The sequence below is a fragment of the Neovison vison genome, chromosome 3 (assembly GCF_020171115.1).
Source record: "Neovison vison isolate M4711 chromosome 3, ASM_NN_V1, whole genome shotgun sequence".
In the NCBI taxonomy this organism is placed as follows: domain Eukaryota; kingdom Metazoa; phylum Chordata; class Mammalia; order Carnivora; family Mustelidae; genus Neogale; species Neogale vison.
Window position 1 is genome coordinate 78334933 of NC_058093.1, and position 23209 is coordinate 78358141.

Below are 23209 nucleotides of genomic sequence, written 5' to 3' on the forward strand. Positions count from 1 at the left end.
ACAGGGGATATGGTCTAAGGCCCCCAGTGGATGCCTGAAACCACAGATAGTACCAAACACTATATGTACTTATTTTTTCCCTATGCATACATATCCCTAATAGAGTTTAACTCATGAATTAGGCACAGTAAAAGATTAGCAATAACAATAAAATGGACAATTGTAATAATATACTATAATAAAAGTTATGTATTAGTGTCTTATTATACTATACTGTACTCACCGTTGTGAATTGATACAAGATGGTAAAATGTCTACATGATGAGATGAAGTCAGGTGAGTGACGCAGGCATTGTGACATGTTAAGCTACTACTGACCTGAAAATGCCTGAGAAAGAGAATCATACTTCTGGACTATAGTTTAACCATTGGGAACCAAAATTATGGAAAGTGAAACCACTGATAAGGGGGGACCTGCTGTATTCTCTTGTAGAATTTTCCATTTGACAATATCATTTTTTTTTTAATATGCTTGTGTGTGTATGTATGTGTATATATGAATATCTATATATATGTCTATATGTATATGTACATATATGTATACAAAGTACTGCCTGGTCTTTAGAGATGATAAATATATACCTCTTTAGAGATGATAAATATATTAAGTACATTATTAAACATATGATATAAATATCATCCTAGGGATATCATCCTCCCTAAAGTCTAGGTAGTATTTCACTATATGGTTACACCATAATTGTTTAACAAGTCCTCCTTTACTAACATTGTTTCCATTATTTTTTATATCAAAAACACATACTGTAAAAATGCAGTATGGAGAATGTTTTTAACCAAGATTATGTATTTTTTTAAATTGTCCTCATTACCAATGTCCTCCACAATGTTTGTATCATTTTATATTCTTACCACATGTTGGTAACCATTTCTCCATACCTGTGCCAACCATGGTTTTAACATTTTTTAATCACCATTCTGATAAGCCACAGTGATATGTTAATAATATTCATTTTCATTTATTTGGTTCCTAGTGGGGTTGAAAAAGTTTTTTGTGATTATTGACAAATTACCATTTTTTTCTGTTTTCTGTCTTTGGCCCATTTTCTTTCTTCTGATAGGATGTTTATCTTTTCTTTCTTAGTGGAGCCTCTGAAATACTCAAATATTTTTTTCTTGGTTTATCATTTCCCCTCTTAGTATTCTTTATGCTGTTTTTCTTTACAGTGAATGAAATTGTCACTTTGCTTTATTATGTCTGCTTCTAGGTCTGAAAGAGTTTTCTCTCCCCCCCCCACTTCAAATTATATAAATATCCTTTATATTTTTAGAAGAGTGGATTTCTTAAACTTTTTTTAAAGATTGTATTTATTTATTTGAAAGAGAGCACAGCAGGGGGAGCAGCAGGCAGAGGGAAAGGGAGATGCAGGCCCCTATGGAGGAGGGAGCCCCATGCAGGCTCTGTCCCAAGACCTCAGACTCATGACCTGAGCCAAAGGCAGACGCCTAACCGACTGAGCCACTCAGGCGCCCAAAAAAGTGGATTTCTTTTTTTTTCTTTTTTAAGATTTTATTTATTTATTTGACAGACAGATCACAAGTAGGCCGAGGAGGAAGCAGGCTCCCTGCTGAGCAGAGAGCCCGATGCGGGGCTCAGTCCCAAGACCCTGGGATCATGACCTAAGCCAAAGGCAGAGGCTTTAACCCACTGAGCCACCCAGGCGCCCCAAAAAAGTGGATTTCTTAAACAACTTCCTATTTTCTGGAAAGTTTCTCTCAGGTTTTTGAACTCCCTAGAAGGTGTTCTTTTTTTCCCCCTTAACGAAATTGTGTTTCAGTGTTAATGTAAATTATTTATTTCCATCTTTTATTTTCATGGCCAGTTAATTTCTGTTTAGAAACTATTGTTAGAGCAGTGTCATTTCTTTATGAATATATTAAAAATTAATGCATGTGATTTTGTCTTCATCAAATTAAACTTCTACTTCAGGTTGGCAAGTTTGACTGTTCCTCTGCACCAGACATCTGTAGTAATCTGTATGTGTTTCAGCCATGTCTAGCAGTATTTAAAGGACAAGGAACCAGGGAATACGAAATTCATCATGGTAAGAAGGGGAAAAAATGATAAAAATTTATATTCGTTTTCAAATATTAATTTTTAATTATACTTTTTATTTTGTTTTTTAGTTAATTTACTTGACATGTAGTTGACACACAATTACATTAGTTTCAGATGTACAGCAGTGATTCCACAACTTTGTATGCTGTTCTGTACTCACTACAAGGTGTAGTTACCTTTGGTCACCATATGATGCTATTAACAGTACCATTGACTATATTCCTATACTGTACCTTTCATCTCTAGGACTTATTCATTCCATAGCTGGAAGCCTGTAACTCCGATGCCATTTCACCCATTTTGCCCATCCTGCCATTGCTCTCCCCTCAAGTAACCACCAGTTCTCTGTATTTACTTGAAGATTCTCTCCCTCGGCCCCTTCCCCCACTTGCTCAGTGCACAGGCACTTTCTCTCTCTTTGAAATAAAAAAATCTAAAAAAAAAAAAAAAAAGATAACTTTGTTGTTCTGCCCCTCACCCCCCAGTTCACACACACGTTATCTATCCCTGTATATAAACTTAAAAAAAAAAAAAAAAGTTGTATCATTTGAAAATATCTTTTCCCACTCAGTAGGTTTTCTTTTCTTTTTGTTGTTTCCTTTACTGTGCAAAAGTTTTTCATTTTGGTGTAGTCCTGACAGTTTATTTTTGCTTTTATTTCCCATGTCTGAGGAGACAGTTATAAAAAAATTGTAACTAAGGCCAATGTCAGGGAGTACTGCCTAAGTTTCCTTACAGGATTTCTTTGGTTTCAGGCTTCGCATTTAGGTCTTTGTTCCCTTTTGAGTTTTATTTTTGTGTATGTTGTAAGAAAGTGGTTGAATTTCATTATTTTGCATATAGCTGATCAGTTTGCCTAGCAACATTTACTGAGGACAGTCTCTTTTCCCCATTGTATAATCTTGTCTCCTTTGTCAAAGATAACTGACGGTGTAAGCATGGGTTTATTTTGGGGGTCTCTATTCTGTCCCATTGACCTAAGTGTCTGTCTTTGTGCCATTGCATACTGTCATGTTTACTATATAGCTTTGTCCTATATCTTGAAATCAGGGACCATGATACCTAGATTTGTTCTTCCTTTTCAAGATCATGTTGGCTACTTGGGATCTTTTGTGGTTCTTTTTACCTTATTTTATATGAACATACTTACTGTAAATAACTTTACTTTTATTAGTAAATAGGTTTCTTTTGGAGAAAGATTTTTTGAATTATATTTAGTTATTTTACTCTCTTTTTAAAATAATTAACTTTTTTCCTGCTCACTGTTTTGACTAGTGTTTCAGCAAGAATGCTGGTGACGTTGTCAGATTAGTTCAAAATTTAGGGGTCTTATTAACAAAAGTAAGCAATACCTATAGTTTCCATTTCTAGTGTGCTGAAGTGGTATTTTAGCCATGGGCATTTTTCAGATTTTTCTTCCCGCTAGACTATTAAATATTTCTATGTCTACTTTTATCTCTCTTGAATTTATAATTACATTTTTACATTTCAGCTTGTGTGGGACTTTAGCTCTGCATTCATGTAGGTACTGTTGCAATTATGAGGATTTGGGCTATCTCATAGTCCCTATCCTGAAAAAGGTCAAATGTAGCAAAAGAAACACAAATACTACTAACTGTAACACAGCTGAGTGAAAAACAGATACTGACTGATGTTACATGCTTAGGAATGCAAAGTTCTCTCAAGAAATTTGAAGTACCAGAGCTCCTGGGTGGTTCAGTTGGTTGTGTCTGCCTTCAGCTCAGGTCATGATCCCCGGGGTCCTGGGATCAAGTCCTGCATCAGGCTCCCTGCTCAGTGGGGAGTCTCCTTCCTCTGCCCCTCTCTGTCTCATGAATGAATTAAAAAAATGTTTAAAAAGAAAAAAATTTAAAATATCATCTGGTGTGGTTGACAGGAAATTGTAAGAAAAGTAGGAAAAATATTGTAATGGCCAGTATGTATAAATTATAAGATCAAATAAAAAGACTTATGTTTAGTATAGATCTAGAGATGATATTTGAGTTGAGATAACATTTGAATGCTCAGTTTCTCAAAGCAAATACAGAAAAGCAAGAAGTGAGGCTAAGCTGAAGGAGCTATGTGAGCAAAGTCTCGGCAAGATGAACCTAACAGTAACTCCTGTTTATTTTGTACTTTTTACAAGTCAGATGTTTTTCTAAAGGCTTTTCCCTTTTCCCACATACTTTTCCCTTTCTGTTTTTATCTTCACAACAGCCCACTAAGGGAGAAAACAGTGGCTCGGGATAATTATTTGCCTATGATCAACAACTAGTAACTAGTCAAGGTAGATTTTGTACCCAAATATGTCTTACTCCAGAGCCTAGGATTATAGCAGCACTAAACTGTACTGTCTCCTGAAAGTGCTAAAAATGACCACATTTTAATAATGGAGTTCTATTCTTCTTTATCTCTGAAATAATTCCAATTCCTTCTCAGTTCCATGTATGCTGCCTTATTTCCAGTTCATCGTCTCCTTCATTTACTCTCTTACCATCCTTTGGTAAAATTGACAGTCTCACGTCACTTTTCTGCCTTGACTTTACTGATTTCTCTAAGTATTTTTAAGTTTTTTTTTCATTGAAGTATAATTGGAATACAGTTTTAGTTTCTGGTGTATTATATAGTAACTCCCTTTTATATGTACATTGCAGAATAATCACCATGATGTTTAGTTACCATCTGTCACCATATAAAGTTGTTACATTATTATTGACTAGCTCTCTGTGCTATACTTTATACCCCTGTGACTTGTTTATTTGTAACTGGAGGTTTGTACCTCTTAATCCCCTTTAACTATTTCACCCTCTTCCTACCTCCCTCTCCTCTGGCAATCACCAGTTTATTCTCACGAGTCTCTTCTATTTTGTTTTGCTTCTTCATTCATTTTGTTTTCTAGATATTGGTAAGACAGATGTCCAAGAGTCTTCTGCCAGTGTTTTGTTTTAGGAGTCTTACGGCTTCAGGTCTTATATTTAGGTCTGTAATATATTTTAAATTGATTTTTGCATATGGTATAAGAAAGTGGTCCAGTTTCATTCTTTTGCATGTAGCTCTAGTTTTCCCAATACTGTTTATTGAAGTCTTTCTCCATTTTATGTTTTTATTTCCTTTGTCACACTGACCGTATAAGTATGGATTTGTTTCTCTTTATACTGGCTCTTTTCTGTTCCATTGATATATCTGTCTGTTTTTTTGTGCCAATACCATAATGTTTTGATTATTATAGCTTTAATAGTGTATCTTGAAATCAGAGAGCACGATACCTCTGGCTTTATTCTCTTTTTTCATGATTGCTTTGATTTCTTCATGGTCTTTTGTGGTTCCATACAAATTTTAAGATAATTTGTTCTAATTCTGTAAAAAAATGCCACTGATGTTTTGATAGAGATTGAATTGAACATGTAGATTTTTAGAGATTGTATAGACTTTTTTTTTAAGATTTTATTTCTTTACTTGACAGAGAGACACAGCAAGAGAGGGAACACAAACAGAGGGAGTGGGAGAAGGAGAAGCCGGCTTCCTGCTAAGCAGGGAACCCAGTGCTAGGCTTGATCCCAGGATCTGGGATCATGACATGAGCCGAACGCAGACGCTTAACAACTGAGCCACCCAGGTGTCCCTATATAGACATTTTAATAACATTAATCCTTCCAGTCTATGAGGACTGTATATATATATTTATTTCTGTCCTCTTCTGTTTTCTTCAGCAATGTCTTGTAGATTTTCAGAGTACAGGTCTTTTATCTCCTTGATTACTTTTATTCCTAGGTATTTTATCCTTTTTGATAGAATTGTAAATGGGATTGTTCTCATAATTTCTGATAGCTTGATATTAGAGTACAGAAATAGTACAGATTGAGGAGCCTCGTTTCAATCAGTTAAGTGTCCAACTCTTGGGGCGCCTGGGTGGCTCAGTTAGTTAAGCACCTGACTTGATTTTGGCTCAGGTCATGATCTCAGGATTGTGAGATTGAGCCCCACATCGCACTCCATGCTGGTTGTGAAGCCTGCTTAAGATTCTCCCTCTCCCTCTGCCCCTCCCTACCCTCAAAAAAAAAAAGGAAAAGGAAAAAAAAAAAACGGAGATTTCTGTATATTAATTTTGTATCCTTTTACTTTACTGAGTTGATTTGTTCTATTAGTTTTTGAGCAGAGAGTCATTTATTTGTTCTTTTTCTAGTTCTTTAATATGTAAGGTTAGATTGAGATTTTTCTTGTTTCCTGAAGAAATTTTCTCTGAAGAAAATTTTTCTTGTTTTCTTATGCCTGTATCTCTATAAACTTGCTGCTGCTTTTTTTTTTTTTTTGAGAGAGAGTAAGGGAGGGAGAGAGAGAATACGAGAGTGGGGCAGAGGGAGAAGCAGACTTCCCGTTCAGTAGGGAGCAAGATGCTGGGCTCAATCCAGCAACCCTGTGATGATGATCTGAGCTGAAGGCAGACACTTAACCCTCTGAGCCACCCAGGTGCTCCTAAACTTGCCTCTTAAAACTGCTTTTGGTAGGTCCCAAAGATTTTTGAACATTGTGTTTTATTTTTATTTGTCATATAAGTTATTTTTTTGTCTCCTTCTTTCATTTCTTCTTTGATTCATTGGTTGGTAGGTACATGTTAGGCTCTATGTATATGTGTTTGTGGGGTTGTTTTTTTGTTTTTTTTTTTTTTCAGTTTTGTTTAGTTTTAATTTCTAATTTTATACCATTGGGTCAGAAAAAATACTTGGTATGATTTCATTTTTCTTAAATTTACTGAGACTTGTTTTGTGGCCTAACATGAATCTCTTGGAGAGTGTTCCGTGTACCCCTGAAAATAACATGTATTCTGTTTTTGAAAGAAATGTTCTGTATATATCTGTAATATCAAGCTGGTCTAATATGTCATTGAAGTTTACTGTTTTCTTATTGATTTTCTGTCTGCATGATTTGTCATCCATTGATGTATTTGATGTGCTAAAGTCCTTTATTATTACTGTATTATTGTCACTTTCTCCCATTATATCAGTTAATACTTGTTCTACATATTAGATGTTCCTATGTTGATGTTTATAGATATTTATAATTATTTCCTCTTGTTGAATTGATCCCTTTATTATTATGAAATGTTCTTCTTTGTCTCTTATTACAGTCTTTGTTGTCAAGTCTATTTTGTCTGTTATAAGTGTTGCTAGTCTATTTTTCTTACTGTTTCCATTTGCATGGAATATCTTTTCTCATCCCTTCACTTTGTCTTTGTATGTCCTTACATCCGAAGTAAGGCTTTTATAAGTAGCCTATAGAGGGGGGTTTGTTTTGTTTGCTTTTGTTATCCATTCAGCCACCGTGTGTCCTTTGTTTGGAGCATTTGGTCCATTTACATTTATAGTATTTACAGATAATAGGTATGTATTGACATTTTCTTCATTATTTTCTGCCTGTTTTGTAGTTCTTCTCTGTTCCTTTCTTCTCTTGTGATTTGACGACTTTCTTTAGTGTTATATTTGCATTTCTTTTACTTTCTTTGTGCATCTGTTCTAGGTTTTTGGTTACCATTAGGATCATATGTAACAACCTATGTGTATAGTAGTTGATTGTCACTTAGGTTTGAATGCATTTTATTTTATTAAAGATTTTATTTATTTGACAGAGATCACAAGTAGGCAGAGAGGCAGGCACAGCGGGAGGGGGAGGCAGGCTCCCTGCCAAGCAGAGAGCCCGATGTGGGGCTTGATCCCAAGACCCTGGGATTATGACCTGAGCCGGAGGCAGAGGCTTTAACCCACTGAGCCACCCCGGCGCCCCCTGAATACATTTTAAAAGCACTACATTTTACTCTCCCTGCTGACTTTTTTTGGCATCCTATTTTACATCTTTTGTGTATCCCATAACTAATTATTGTAGATACAAGTTTTACTACTTTTTCTCTTTAACCTTCATACTAGCCTTAAAAGTGATCAATCCACTGCCTTTTCTGCATGTTTACTAATGTTTGCCATTACCAGTGATTTTTTTTTTTTTTCCCATAACATTCTTTTAACTATGGCCATTTCTTTTCTGCTTAAAGAAGTTTCTGTAACATTTAAGGCTGGTGTAGGTGATGAACTCCTTGAACTTTTGTTTGCTTGGGAAACTCTCTCCTTTGATTCTGAATGATAACTTTGTTGGATGGGGTATTCTTGGTTGTAGAGTTTTTCCTTTCAACAGTTTGAATATATTATACAACTCCCTTCTGGCCTGCTATATTTTTGGTGAAAAAATCAGCTTATAATCATATGGGGGTACCCTTCTATATACTATTGGCATGGCTCTTGCTGCTTTTAAGATTTTCTGTTTCTCTGTAGTTTTTTGTTTGTTTGTTTGTTTGTTTTTTTCAATTTATTTATTTTCAGAAAAACAGTATTCATTATTTTTTCACCACACCCAGTGCTCCATGCAAGCTGTGCCCTCTATAATACCCACCACCTGGTACCCCAACCTCCCACCCCCCCGCCACTTCAAACCCCTCAGATTGTTTTTCAGAGTCCATAGTCTCTCATGGTTCATCTCCCCTTCCAATTTACCCAAAAGCACATACCCTCCCCAATGTCCATAACCCTACCCCCCTTCTCTCAACCCCCTCCCCCCAGCAACCCACAGTTTGTTTCGTGAGATTAAGAGTCACTTATGGTTTGTCTCCCTCCCTATCCCATCTTGTTTCATGGATTCTTCTCCTACCCCCTTAAGCCCCCATGTTGCATCACCACTCCCTCATATCAGGGAGATCATATGATATTTGTCTTTCTCCGCTTGACTTATTTCGCTAAGCATGATACGCTCTAGTTCCATCCATGTTGTCGCAAATGGCAAGATTTCGTTTCTTTTGATGGCTGCATAGTATTCCATTGTGTATATATACCACATCTTCTTGATCCATTCATCTGTTGGTGGACATCTAGGTTCTTTCCATAGTTTGGCTATTGTGGACATTGCTGCTATAAACATTTTGACATTTTAAAAATGTGTCTGGGTTTGAATTTACTTGAATTCTTCTTGTTTGGTTTTCTCTCTGCTTCCTAAATCTGTGTATCTGTTTCCTTCCCCTGGTAGGGAAGTTTTCCAGCTCTGATTTCCTCAAGTAAGTTTTCTGCCTTTTAGTCTCTTTCTTCTCTTTCTGAAACCTCTATAATGCCAAGATTAGTATGCTTGATGCTGTTCTAGAGGTCCTTTAACCTAACCTGTACTCGTTTTTTATTCTTTTCTTTTTGCTGTTCAGCCTGGGGGATTTCCTCAACTCTTTCTTCCAGATTCCTGGTGCATTATGCTGCTTCTAATCTGTTGATTCCCTCCCGTGTGTTTTTAGTGTCAGTTACTGTATTCTTTGGCTCTGACTCATTTTTTATATATTTTATTTCTTTATTTCTTCTTTAGTTCTCACTCTGTTCATCCACCTAGTGGATGATTATGTCATTGCCAAGATAGGGAAGGTGAGAAAAGGAGCAAGTTCTGGGGAAAATAATTCAATTTCAGTTTTAATATATTTGAAATGTTTGTATGACATCCATGTGAATACTTTCACTGGGTAGTTGGTAATACAGGTTTTGAATTCATAAGGGAAGTTGAGTTTGAAGAAACAGATTTAGTAGTTGGGCCACAGTAGTAGTTCAGGTAAGCATAAAGAACTCAAATACTGCAAGAAGTGGTTACTCTGCCTCTGGGGATAAAGAAATATTGGAAAGATAGGTCCTCCAAGAAACAGAAGCATCTAAGAAAGGTGCTCCTGGCAGAGCAAACCTGTTTACATATAGTATACAGAACACTGGACCCTCACCAAAATCAGTGGGTTCAATAATTTTATCTTCATTTCTTTAATATATTAAGTATAAAAACTTTGAAATGTTTATATCGGTAGAAAGGAAGAATGTGGATTTTAATTTTTCTTTTATTCAATTTCAAAGGAAAGAAGATTCTATATGATATACTTGCCTTTGCCAAAGAAAGTGTTAATTCTCATGTTACCACACTTGGACCTCAAAATTTTCCTGCCAATGACAAGGAACCGTGGCTCGTTGATTTTTTTGCCCCAGTAAGTAATTTTTATCTGTCAGTTTCAGTGTTGTCATATTTTCTCTTATTATAGCAAAAAGACTTTTTCTAGATAGTCTTGAGCCATGAATACCAAAATTGTATTGCTCACTTTGGCCCCTATCAGATACTGCTTCCAAGGGGGCAGGGATGCACTTGCCCCTCCAAGAATTAAATACACAGGCAGGCACACATAAGATTGCCACTAAGTATGGTTTGTCTTACTTAGTATATATTGCTTGTTGCAGAAATGTGGCTTTTTTGTTCCCTGTAGCTCTGTGCTTATATTTTTTCTTTCATAGTGGTGTCCACCGTGTCGAGCTTTATTGCCAGAGTTACGAAAAGCATCAAAGCATCTTTACGGTCAGCTTAAGTTTGGTACACTAGATTGTACAGTTCATGAGGGACTCTGTAACATGGTACGTATAAAATACTTGTTCTAATTAACACTATTGTAAAATAGTTTTGAAATAGAGACCTTTGTCAGTGTAACTTAAAATGTGCATCTACACTTAGAGGAGTAATAAATATTTCAAAAAATGGTATAAAATTATGATTGGATTAAAACATGAATAAACATAAAGAGTTGAATGTGGATATGGTCTTATTTATCAAACATAGGAAGATATTTAGTTTATGTGATAAAATATATGATTTTTCTATTATTTAAAATCTTTACAATTTTTTTTTTTTTAAAGATTTATTTATTTATTTGACAGAAATCACAAGTAGGCAGAGAGGCAGGCAGAGAGAGAGAGGGGGAAGCAGGCTCACGCTGAGCAGAGAGCCCGATATGGGGCTCGATCCCAGGACCCTGGGACCATGACCTGAGCCAAAGGCAGAGGCTTTAACCCACTGAGCCACCCAGGCACCCCAATTTTTGATGCAATATTGCCTTTTGGCAGTCTGTAGTTTGATTCTCAGGTTTTCCTCATAATTGTTTTCTTAGTAGATGGAAATTTTAAAAATGAACAAGAGTTTTGAACCTTTGTTTATAATAAAATATCTTCTTAGGTTAATTAATGTTCATTTTTCAGTTCCTGGAATACTTAGAAATTGTATATCTTGTCATGAAAGTATATACCATCTATAAAATATTCTTAGAACAAGTCTCTGAAACCTAAATCAAATCACACCTTGAGATCTCTCCGTGTGTAGGGAATCAGTTAGAGGAACATGTTAAGTGAAACCATGGGCATGAAATCTGTAAGTGCCAGCATGTAGAGGATCTTACAGGACAAATACCTAATTTATTGGTCAGATACACTGAAAGGTGGGAAAAGAGATGAAAGAAATTCAAAAGACATATCACTCAAATGCAATGTTTTGGTCTCGTTTGGATGCCAAACCAACTGCAAAAAAATGAGCAACCGGTAGTTAGGGAAATTTGAGCACTGACAGGGTATCTGAAAATTAACAGGAATTGTTCATTTTTAGGTATAAAAATGACAGTGTAGTTACACTTGAAGGAAAGTCCTTATATTTTATATAATATGACAGTGTAGTTACACTTGGAGGAAAGTTCTTATATTTTAAATATACTGAAATATGGATGAAACGCTAAGTCATCTGGAATTTGCTTTAAAATAATATCGGTGGGGGTGCTGGGGTGGTTCAGTTGTTAAACGTCTGCCTTTTGCTCAGGTCATTGATCCCGGGGTCCTGGGATCAAGCCTGACATGAGGCTCCCTGCTCGGCGGGAAGCCTGCTTCTCTCTCTCTCACCCCCTGCTAGTGTTCCCCCTCTCACTGTCTGTCTGTCTCTCACTCTCTCTCTCTGTCAAATAAATAAGCAAGTGAAATCTTTAAGAAATAAAATAAAATAAAATAATATTGGTATAGGAATAGAGTTGGGAGGGAGTATAAATGAAGTAAGTGTGCCCATGCGTAGAAGATTATTATAGCTACAAGAGTATATGCAAATGTATTGCTGTCTGCCTTCATGTGTATTTTAAATATTCTATAAAAGCCAACTTGAAATAGAAAAAGAAAAATGGAGGAGAAGGAAGGAAAAGAAAATGATAGGTTTTAAAAACAAGTAAATGTAGAGTGAAATCTTTATGGCATATGTGTGAAGAAAAATTTCTCAGTCCACACACACAAGTTAAAAATGTGAATGATTTTGACTACATTAAATGATAAAACTATTGCCAAAAACTATAGCACATGTAACTGACAGAAAACCTTACTGCCGAAATATTTGGCAGTGAGTTTAAGTAGATAAATGAGAAAGTTGAAACTTTTTAGAAAAATCCAACAAACATAAAAAATCTTGCACTTCACTGACCATCAAGAAAGAACAAATTACAACAATCCATCAACTTAATCTATGAACAAATTAACAAAAATTTTGAAATCTGATAATAGCAAGTATATGGATAAAATGATCCAGTCATGTAATGGAATACCATAGAGCATTTAAAACTAAATCTATCTTTACCAGCATGGGTAAGTCTCAAAAATACATTGTAAGATGACAAAAGCAAGCTGCAGAATAGCTTACAGAGTATGATAGAGTTACAGAAACATTTTTAATGCTTCAGCATTTCACTATATTACCCAGGGATACTTATGCATGTCACAAAAGTATCAAAACATTTGTGGATTAGATATATACTTATTTGAGAATATTGATTGCTCTTACTTTCAGGGAGGAAAGGAAATGTGATCAAAAAAAAAGAATTTAAGCAATCTGCCAGGGTGACAAAGAAGTTAAATTTAAATATTGAGAAGGGATATATGGGTATTTGTCAGGTGATTTCCCTCTTCATTCTGTTTGAAATTTCATTTAACTAAAAACTAATGTAAGATCTTTGGTTTTGAATGTCTTATATGTGACATTGAAAAGTTCCTAAGCAAGATACAAACAATGTGATAAATGATAATTACCTTAATTTGAATTCTTCTAGTTTTTCTACTTTTTATCAAAACTATTAAAATCCTTGAGATAATTGAGTAAAACATAAGATTTTAAAACTGTGATGTCAGCTTCACCTGGAATAGAGGCCAGGAGTTATTACTCACTAATTGGTGGAGCTTGACCAAGTCACATAGCCTCTCAATACCTCCGTTTTCTCATCTGTAAAGTTGACGTGGTAATTTTAGCTTCTGATTATTATAGCTACAAGAGTATATGCAAATGTATTGCTGTCTGCCTTTACTTAAAAACAAGTAAAAACATTTACTTGTTTTTAAAACCTATCATTTTCTTTTCCTTCCTTCTCCTCCATTTTTCTTTTTCTATTTCAAGTTGGCTTTTATAGAATATTTAAGAGTTGTTGTACAAAATAGATTAGAAACTACATGTTTAAGGGGCACTAGGGTGACCCAGTCAATTAAGCCTCAAGAGTTTTGGTTTCTGCGCAAGTTGTGATCTCATGATCATGGGATTGAGCCCCATGTCAGGCTCTGTGCTTGGCATGGAATCTGCTTCAGATTCTCTCTCAAATAAATAAATAAAAGCTTTTAAGAAGAGAAACTGCATATTTCAGTACTAAAAAGATGTCCAGCATATGCTAAACAGTCATACCTAATGAGTTTTTTGAATCCTAATCAAACATTCCAGTTTGCTGCTGAGTGCTTGTCAATTTTAAGGATGCAAAGATCAGCTACAGAGAATTCACACAGCATAGCCATAATATAGCTAATTAGGAGCATGGACCCTTTTGACTCTCTTGAAGCAAGATGGATAATGCTGTAAAGAGAAGGCTAATCTCTGGCTTGAGTCTTTGAAACCACAATAATGCTCCAGTTTGTCTAGTAGTAGAAGAAAATAAAGGAAACGAAGTAGCAAGGATAAAGAAAGAATAATGCATACACAACCATATTTTAACTTAAGGAATTATAACTCATGTCCCAAGAATGTATTATCCATCTTGCTTCAAGAGAGTCCAAAAAAAAAAAAAAAAGAGAGAGAGTCCAAAGGGCCCATGCTCATAATTAGCCATATTATGGCTTTGCGCACTTCTCAATGTTTCATTGCCCGTGGATTTTATGGCTAATGGACTACCTATAAAAAAAGGGTCATTTATCAGTGCAACTGTGAATCCATTTCTTTGCCAAATTTGGCCAGGCTAAAATTTTTCAGTCACCAGCAGTTTAGCAATGGGTTTTTAAAATGTTACTGTTGCTACTTAAAAGCAACTTGGTTATAAATTTGCAACCAAGAGGTAAAATGCATAAAATCTTTAGTTTGTATTCTTATTCCTAACAGTATAACATTCAGGCTTATCCAACAACAGTGGTTTTCAACCAGTCCAATGTTCATGAATATGAAGGACATCACTCTGCTGAACAGATCTTGGAATTCGTAGAGGTATTTTAATTTATAGTATTATAATTTATTGAGGTAAATTATTTTTAACTGGTTTTTGGTTTTGTGTTGTTTTGTTTTTTATTATTTCCCCTGTGAAGCTAACATTTTTGTTAGTATTACCCTATCATGGTAGACTGAAGCTGTATTAAAACAGCATTTGGAGCAAGTGAGCGTTTAAGGAGGTTGAGCAGTATCTCCAATCAGACTGTCAGGAAAATAGAGTAATAGGCTTTTCATTAATGATTAAAGGGTCATTTCCAAACCAGTCATTGGTTCTGGAATAAGACTATTTGACCTGTATAGCTATCTGGGCACCTGTTAGAACTTTTTGTCCCATCTACTGTCACCTTAAGTAAAGTTGCCTCTGTTCTCTACTAAGATGATTTTAATGATACATAGAAGTAAGAAAAAATAATAATAAACCTTGAATTAAGAAGGCTAATGGGCAAAGTCTAAACTTAACTGGGAATAATTCCTTCCTTTTTAAAATAATTCACTGTCGATTATCTTTTAAACATCCGTAAGTATCTTTTTATTATTCAGAAACAGGAATTTTTCTAAGTGACAACAATTTGCCAAGAATATGTGAACACTTTTTTATATTGTTATAATGAAAGTTATATTCTCTTTAGGATCTTATGAATCCTTCAGTGATCACCCTGACACCCACCACTTTCAACGAACTAGTTAAACAGAGAAAACAGGACGAAGTCTGGATGGTTGATTTCTATTCTCCTTGGTGTCATCCCTGTCAAGTCCTAATGCCAGAATGGAAAAGAATGGCCCGGGTATAGTAGTTTTTTAAAAAATCTTAACATGTAGCATGAATGTGTATTTAAAAACAGAACTGTTTTGAAACTGAGATGAACCCACCTCTAGATTATCACTTAAAACAGTTCTGATTATACCAGTTAGATTTCAACTCTCTTTCTGTCTGGTTGGGTGAATGGTATAGATACCTTTTTTTTTTTTCCTGTGTCACTTGTTTGGTACGTATCTGGCCAAATTCTTGCCAAAGTCAACCCCCAAATCCCTTTATTTTCTATACAAATAGACATAGTGTTATGAAGGATTGGAAGAAAGTTACTAAATAAGAGAATGGAAAATGAAATCTCTATTTTATATTTCTAAGAAAAAGTGAACAAACAGGTAAAAGTGATTTCTAGTATCTTCACGTTTAAGATTTTCAGTAAAATTTTAAAATTTGGGCATGATTTCAATGTGTTGCAATGCAGGTCTCTATTTGAAAAAGAAATGAAATACCATTGCAAGGAACTTCATTAGTTCCTTGTTTCTAACACTTAATTTTATAAATACCTAATTTCCCCCCACATAGAACATGAATGAAATCTGTTGTTTAATCAGCAATAATTGTAGTAGGGTCCTAACCACAGCATTACATCCTCAGTTCATTATGGTAAGTGTTCTAATCACTGAAAAATAATAATCATCTCACAGTGATAATTTCTCTATTATAAACAAAGTTATATTTTATTCTAATTCTAATTTTATTCTAATCACTTTGATCTGTTTATCTTCTCTCTTTCCCTTTTATAGACATTAACTGGACTGATCAATGTGGGCAGTATAGACTGCCAACAGTATCATTCTTTTTGTGCCCAAGAAAATGTTCGGAGATACCCTGAGATAAGATTTTTCCCCCAAAAATCAAATAAAGCTTATCAGTATCAGTAAGTGTTGCCTAAAATGTAAAGACATTTATTATAACATTTTTTTAAACAGCTAAATTTTAACGTTATCTTAGGGGTGCCTAGCTGGTTCAGTCAGAAGAACATGTGACTCTTGATCTTAATGCATTCAGCTGCATGTTGGGTATAGAGATTACTTAAATAAATAAGCTTCTTTAAAAAAAATTATCTTCATTAAATAGACGTTAACCCAACAGATATTTTTTGGGAGCCCTCCATGTTTTAAGATGATGTACTAATGAGAACCTCTGAAGATGAAAAAAGAATTGAATGATCTCAGTGTTTACGAAACTGGCCCGCCAGTATAGAAAAAGATAAACGGAGGAAGTATTAACATTTAGTCAGTTTTTGGTTTCAGGTATTTACTAGATCCTTTTGTTCATGTTATTCCCACTAGTGCTCCCATAGACCCTGAGAAATAAGAATTATTGCCTTTCCTCCTATTACAGATAAGTAAACTGATTAACAGACCTTAAATAATTTTGTCAAGTCACACAAGCTGCTAAGGTTTATAATTGAAGATTCAGCCCAGTCTGTGTCAGTGCCCATCCTGTTTCTGTAACACCACATGGCATTTGGAGTAGAAAACTCAAGTGCAAGGCAGAATATAAAGAACATTATGTAAAAAGTAAAACTGAACCATGGATTGCAAAGGAGGAAAGGATCACAGCTATGAGAGGAAATCATGAAAGGCTGCATTTAAGAGGTGGTTTTTGACATGGGTCTTAAAAAGTAGGTAGGAATTTGACAGACATAATGACCAGAATAAAGGTTCTAAACTGAAGTCTTAGACATTTGGAGTGTTACCATTCCCATGCATCTATAGGAGCTGTCCAGCAGGCAATTAGACTTCGGGGCTGTCTGGAGCACCAAAAAAACACCTAGACTAGAGAAAAATTTATTTGGGAAGCCATGTAAGCAGCATTTATAGGTAGGTGTATCTGAGAAGGGAAATGGTATCTAGTCAATAAGTTAAACTTCTCAGTTGCTGCAGAGAGATGGTTCTCTGAGCATATCCAATAATAGAATATAGTATTTAAAACTTATATCAGTTTTCTTCTTTCAGTAGTTACAATGGATGGAATAGAGATGCTTATTCCCTGAGAATTTGGGGTCTAGGGTGAGTAATCAAAATATGCATCATCATATAAAATAGATTCAGTGCTATTTACCTTCCTCTTGTGTCTGTAGTTACATTTATTGTGAGTTGCTTAAGGCTGTAGCAATTTAAATTACTTCGTAAAGAATTATAATTTACCAAGATAACTTGGAAGGCCTTTTTTACTTAGAAACTTTTACAGTATTATATTTTAGATGTTTCCTTTGGTTTCATATAATGAAAAATAATTTGATCCCTTGCCACAGATTCTTACCTCAAGCATCCATAGATCTAACGCCTCAGACTTTCAATGAAAAAGTTATACAAGGGAAAAATCACTGGGTGGTTGATTTCTATGCTCCTTGGTGTGGACCTTGCCAGAATTTTGCTCCAGAGTTTGAGCTCTTAGCTAGGGTAAGTCTTGTCTCTCTACTTAAATAACTTGTAGTCACATACATGTTTTAATAATTAGATAAAATAACAGTTATTTTTAAAATAGCTATAATAAATGATTAGCTATAATTATCTTAAATATTTTCTTAAGTTTCCTGTGAATTTTTTCTCAAATCCATTTCATTTCTATGACTATAATCTTTGCAGATTTCTTCCTTCTTTATTAATGCTTTTAGCTAATGCCTCTGTCTTGATTGAGGACATCGTCTACCTAACAGCCAGATACCTCAGTTTTGCTTGTTCCCTATTTCTTTCCTTTACTCTGCTGCTTGGCAGGCCATCATAGATCCTATCAGTTCTTTTAAATGCCTTTCAAATTTGACATCTCCTCTCTATCTCTTCTGCTAGCCTCTCTGTTCAAGCCCTCATCATCTCCTCGAGACATCTCATGTGTACCTTTCAGCTAGTCTCATGTTGCCACTCTGCCTTCTTCAGTTCTGCCCTGATCATCTTTCTGAAATACTCCCTTCTCAGGCTTCCTGTGAACCAGTTTTCTGACCTGGCATCCTAGGTTGCATGTCTCTGATGGGACCCTTTCTATCTCTTTGGCTTTCTCTCTGTCCCTACCCCAAACCTTACAGTTCAGGCACAACAAGGTACTCCAAGTTTGTTGAACAAGTACATGCTGTTCCCTGTCTCTAAAATGCCTTTTCCTTATCTTGGTCACGTGGATCTTTTCCTCCTTATCCTACAAAACCCATCTTCAGTTGGCACTTCTGTATTCACTGTCCATCTCAGTCAGTTCACTTTAATATCTTGTACTCCTTTGGTGTACTTACATAATGGATGATAAATACTTAGTTACCTGTCTCCTCCATAAGACTGAGCTTCTTGAGGGCTAGTTTTACAAGTCTTGTCTAACTCAGTAAATGCTTATAAAACTTAACTGAGTGCATAAACTGAATACAGTCTGAATGTTTATTGTTTCTGTCACTGTTAGCCTTCTCATTAGCCTATCCAGATTGTTAGCTTCCTGACTTCAGGGAGGTTTGCCCATGGGCTGTGAAACACTCACTAGAATGAGAAAGCTCCAGTTTCACCAGCCTAAAACAAAAGATGAAAATCCCAAGCCATGGAGATTTCTTTAGCAAAGGGATTTCAGAGCTCCCCAGGAGTTATAAAAGATTATTTTAGTTACTGGATTGTCCTTCAAATAAGAGGTTATTTTCCACTTACTAGATCTTTTTCTCCTTTTATGCTTCCTTTTTCTTTAATAATTCGACAAAATGTTTTACTCCCTTTGTATTTAGCTTATTTTGTAATGCAACAGTATCTTGAATATAGCAGAAGGTTACTCAATATGAAAAAGATCATACCCTGAAGAGCAAGTCAGAGGCCTGATACAGAGGGACTGGAGGCTTAGGTAGAGTTGTGAGCCTTCCACAAAAGGAAGAGTGCTCCCTCAGCATGTGAGACCAGAGAAAGGAAGAAGGTGGATGAGGACAGAATCTGAGGTGTTTGTGGTGTGATGGACAGGGTGTGAGTACCAGGAAGGAGCTTTTCTTGATAAGATAAAGAGTTTATTTGCTCTTGGAGAGGTGTTTCTGGGTAAACAGGTGTTTAAAGAGCCAGTAAAAAGTTGGAAGGGTCTTACCAGGATGGAAAGGATGAAAGCTTAAGTCTTGACAGTGATCAAGATATGAAAATATTTGTATTATGTTGCTTTGTGGTTGCCAAAATAGTTTATGCCACAGAGAATGACAAACCATATTTCTCTCTTTTCAGATGGTTAAAGGAAAAGTGAAAGCTGGAAAAGTAGACTGTCAGGCTTATGCTCAAACATGCCAGAAAGCTGGCATCAGAGCCTATCCAACTGTTAAATTTTTTCCCTACGAAAGAACAAAGGTACGTACAAGGCCTTCGTATATGTGCCTCTCCTTTAGCAGACCAAGTTGGAAAGGTTTGTTATTAGTCTGAATATTTTTATTAGCTTTTTCTCCCTTTGTCATTTGTTTCATTTGTATATGTGCAAAGAAGCTTCAGTAAAATATGCATCACATGATTTTAAAAGGTTTTTCTGTCTCAAAGTTCAGATGACCCACTGCCTTAAAATTTTTGTACTCCTGAATTACAGAAACTACTGAAGAGACATACTAGAATATTAGTAGTAGTTTTCTGAGTGGAGATTTAAGGTAATTATTTTCTGTGAAGTTTTGTATTTCCTACTTTTATAAAAATATTACCTTTATTATTATTTTTCCCAGGAAACAAAAAGAATTAAAAGAATACTATCATAATTCATAATATTTTTGAAGTAGACTAGTACCAGAACATTTATCTTGAGAAATATAAATTAGTGATTTAGACTATAAAATAAAACTCATGGTTCCTTGGTTTGGTTATAACTCCCTTCTGTGGGCCATTATGTTTTTTTTTTTCCCCCTTCAAAAAGAAAACTAGACATTTACTGATGGGTCTTAAAATTCAGGTGATAACCCCTATGGTCATTTATATTAATGCATATACCTTTCAACCAATATAATTGCTAACTGAAAGTACTTATGACTTTTGCTATCTTTCTGGGTAAAAGCATGACATTTTTGACAATGTAATTAAATAAGGATTTGCTATGTGTTCATGTTTTCTGGTAAAACATTTGAAGTAAGTCATTTCAAATATTTTTATACTTTTTGAGAAAGCTCATCAGCTTAAGATTTCATGTTTATTTATTAGAAATTATATTATGGAGTTAAATAATGAAGTTGGATGATGAATTTCAGAAGTCTAGTGTTGTCATCTAAATTTTTCAGTGAAGGATTTTGATTTGGCAAAGAGGTTAATTCTGTTTTAAGAACAGCCTGGGGTAAGCAGAACTCAGAGTAAAGGAGCTTATACTAGTACCTGAATCTTCATTTCTTAGGAATCATTGACTCGACTTTGATTCTCAGAGCAGCTGAGAAATTTATGACATAGATAGGGGTCTTCATTTAGATAGATGGTGTTAGGGAAGTATCAGTATAATGAGCAGTCACAGAATTAATCAGGCCATAGAAGGAGCTGTTTGAAAAGATGTTACCATGTGGCAGGAGAAGCCCAGAAGACATTAGGACCCCAAATATCCCTGTCCAAACCAAGAGACAGAGGTGGAAGTCCAGGCCAGATTTGAAAATCAAAGCAGAATAATGATTGTGTTAAATAGCAGTACGAATCAGGTGGGCAGTAACACAAAAAAACAAAATCCTAACATACAGTGTGGAGTTCCCACTAAGAAGGAAATAAATGACACCAGATCCAAGAAAAGCAAGCCTGATATATTGACCTGCCTTCTTCCCTGATTTTCAGCCACCGTCCTGCTCTGAGCAAATGAGAACCAGGAGACATACAGTACTTTCCAGTGTTGTTGATCAAGGTTTTAACTGTGCCTGTGATTTGTATTAGATTGGAATGATTTGAATCCTATGGGGGCTGTCTTTTCTTTACAGTTTAGTTATTTTAAGGCAATTGGAGTTAGCAATATCATTTTTTCCAATGAATTATTTTACATGTTCCCCTAATAGTATTGTATTTAAGTAAATTATGAGTTAACTGCTTTTGCAGCATTATTTCCTTGAAGAAATTTGAGTTTAAATATTTAGAACTTTTAAGGAATATTTAATCAAATTTCTTAAATGGAAATGTCATGTTTTGAATAGATACCTTAAAGATTATAACAGGAGTGTTTTTAATTTTAGAGAAATATTTGGGGAGAGCAAATAGATGCCAGAGATGCAAAAGAGATTGCTACCTTAATATATGAAAAATTGAAAAATCTCCAAAATCATGGAAAAAGAGATAAGGTAAGGACTAAATCTAGAGCTGACTTTGGCAAACATTATCTATTCTTACTGTACATTATATCAATAAACAAGTAGAGTGGAAGCTTCAAAAAATAGTAAAGTTGAAATTTCTTAATTTGGAAAATACAATAATCAGAATGTGGCTTGTATGCACTAATAAGCATAGAAATTTAGATACATAAAACCATTTAACTCAAGTTATGGCCATAGTTCACTACTTTATTTAAATTTTGTTCAAGTATAAATAAAGCATTGACTTGTTGAGAATAAATATACTGGAGCCTCATAAAATATTTTATAAGGCAAAATATCTACTCTGGTAGAGTCAGGATATATTGGAACCATATTCATCTTGGCCCCTTCTTGAATTTTTCTCTCTCAAGAGGCAGTGCAAGCCCTTTGCTATTCTGTGAAAGAACTGTTCTTTTTTCCCTTTTTAAAATTATTGTCATCCTAGGACATACTTTAAAACAGGCCAAAGAGTGCTGGAGTGCCTTTTGAGTGGAATTTAATAAAATCACGTATGAGGTTTTTTTTGTATTCTTTCCCTATAAGTTGAAAGGACAAAAAAGAACAACCCAGATTCTGGAGAGGGCTAGAGACCTCTGGCCTTGGAGAGCCATATTAGAACTGCAGACTCCAACACAGAGGCCTTACATCCTGTTTTGAGAGTTATAAATCTTTATCTTCTTTACAAAAATATTTTTCCGATGTTTTGACCAGGTCAGCTTCCTCGAGAGGTTTTAAAGTATGACTCTTATCTCAAGTTAAACCTTTGAAATAGAAAATGTTATTAGATGTAAACCAGAATATCATAAATGAAATTAAGTTTAAAAACATACCAGTATTATTACTTAAGTGTAATTAGTAGTATCTGCATGGACAGGTAAGAACTAAGAGATACCCTTTTCCATTGTTACAGTTAGGCAAGGTGTATTTCATACAGTGATCCATTAGTTATTTTTTAAAAGGTAGAATACTATAATCAATATTTTAATATAAATTCATACTTTTTCTTTCAATCACTTTTACATTATTATAGGATGAACTTTAATGATGTTAAAGATGAAGAAAAAAGAGAAGGAATTCTAACAAATGACATCAGAAGACATCTTTTTAGGATGTTACTACTTGGTGGGAATAAATGAACATTATCTTGGACTTGTAATTGCACTGTCTGAATTCTGTACAACACTGGTATAAATGAAGGGTCTGCAAACTTTTTCTATAAAAGGCCAGATTGTAAAGATTTTAGGCTTTGTAAACCATATACAGTTGTCACATACTGTTTTTGTTTTGTTTACAGCCCTTTAAAAGAATGCAAAAACCATTCTTAGCTCAGGGCCACCCACAAACAGACCACAAACCACATTCAGTTCATGGGCCATAGATTACTGACCCCTGGAAATGATGTTAAGACTGGCTGGCACAAACAGGAGCCTGTTGAGTTATGTACGTATGTGTCTAAGTTGTACGAAACTGGTCTCTATTTCTTAAAGTTTTGTGGCTGGCCTGAAGAGACGTAACTTAGTTTTTGTCACCTGTTCTGAAATGGGATGAAACAGATTCTGTTTCCTTTAAAAAAAAAAACACACTCCCATTGTGGCAAACATACCCTGTTTTCATGGTGTTTTATAGTGAAGCGACTTTCCATTTTCTTTCTAAAGTTTGAAGAACTGATTTTAATTTTTCACAATTGAGAAAAGTTTTTGTAACAATAAATGAACCCAGTAGATTTCTACAG

At 35.0% G+C, this 23209-nt stretch overlaps 1 protein-coding gene across 2 annotated transcripts in view; it reads left to right on the top strand.

The window, feature by feature from the left end:
* Positions 1–22626, top strand: part of DNAJC10 (DnaJ heat shock protein family (Hsp40) member C10) — a 50312-nt gene extending 27686 nt beyond the window's left edge. For both annotated transcript variants that reach the window (XM_044242489.1, XM_044242490.1), the window contains exons 13-23: positions 1949–2063; positions 9988–10115; positions 10417–10533; positions 14327–14428; positions 15061–15216; positions 15986–16119; positions 17204–17257; positions 17503–17650; positions 19415–19534; positions 21361–21465; positions 22508–22626. In XM_044242489.1, coding sequence (XP_044098424.1) covers positions 1949–2063; positions 9988–10115; positions 10417–10533; positions 14327–14428; positions 15061–15216; positions 15986–16119; positions 17204–17257; positions 17503–17650; positions 19415–19534; positions 21361–21465; positions 22508–22519 — 1191 coding nt within the window. In that variant the 3' untranslated portion in view covers positions 22520–22626. The remainder of the gene's footprint in view (positions 1–1948; positions 2064–9987; positions 10116–10416; positions 10534–14326; positions 14429–15060; positions 15217–15985; positions 16120–17203; positions 17258–17502; positions 17651–19414; positions 19535–21360; positions 21466–22507) is intronic.
* Positions 22627–23209: the final 583 nt, after the last annotated feature.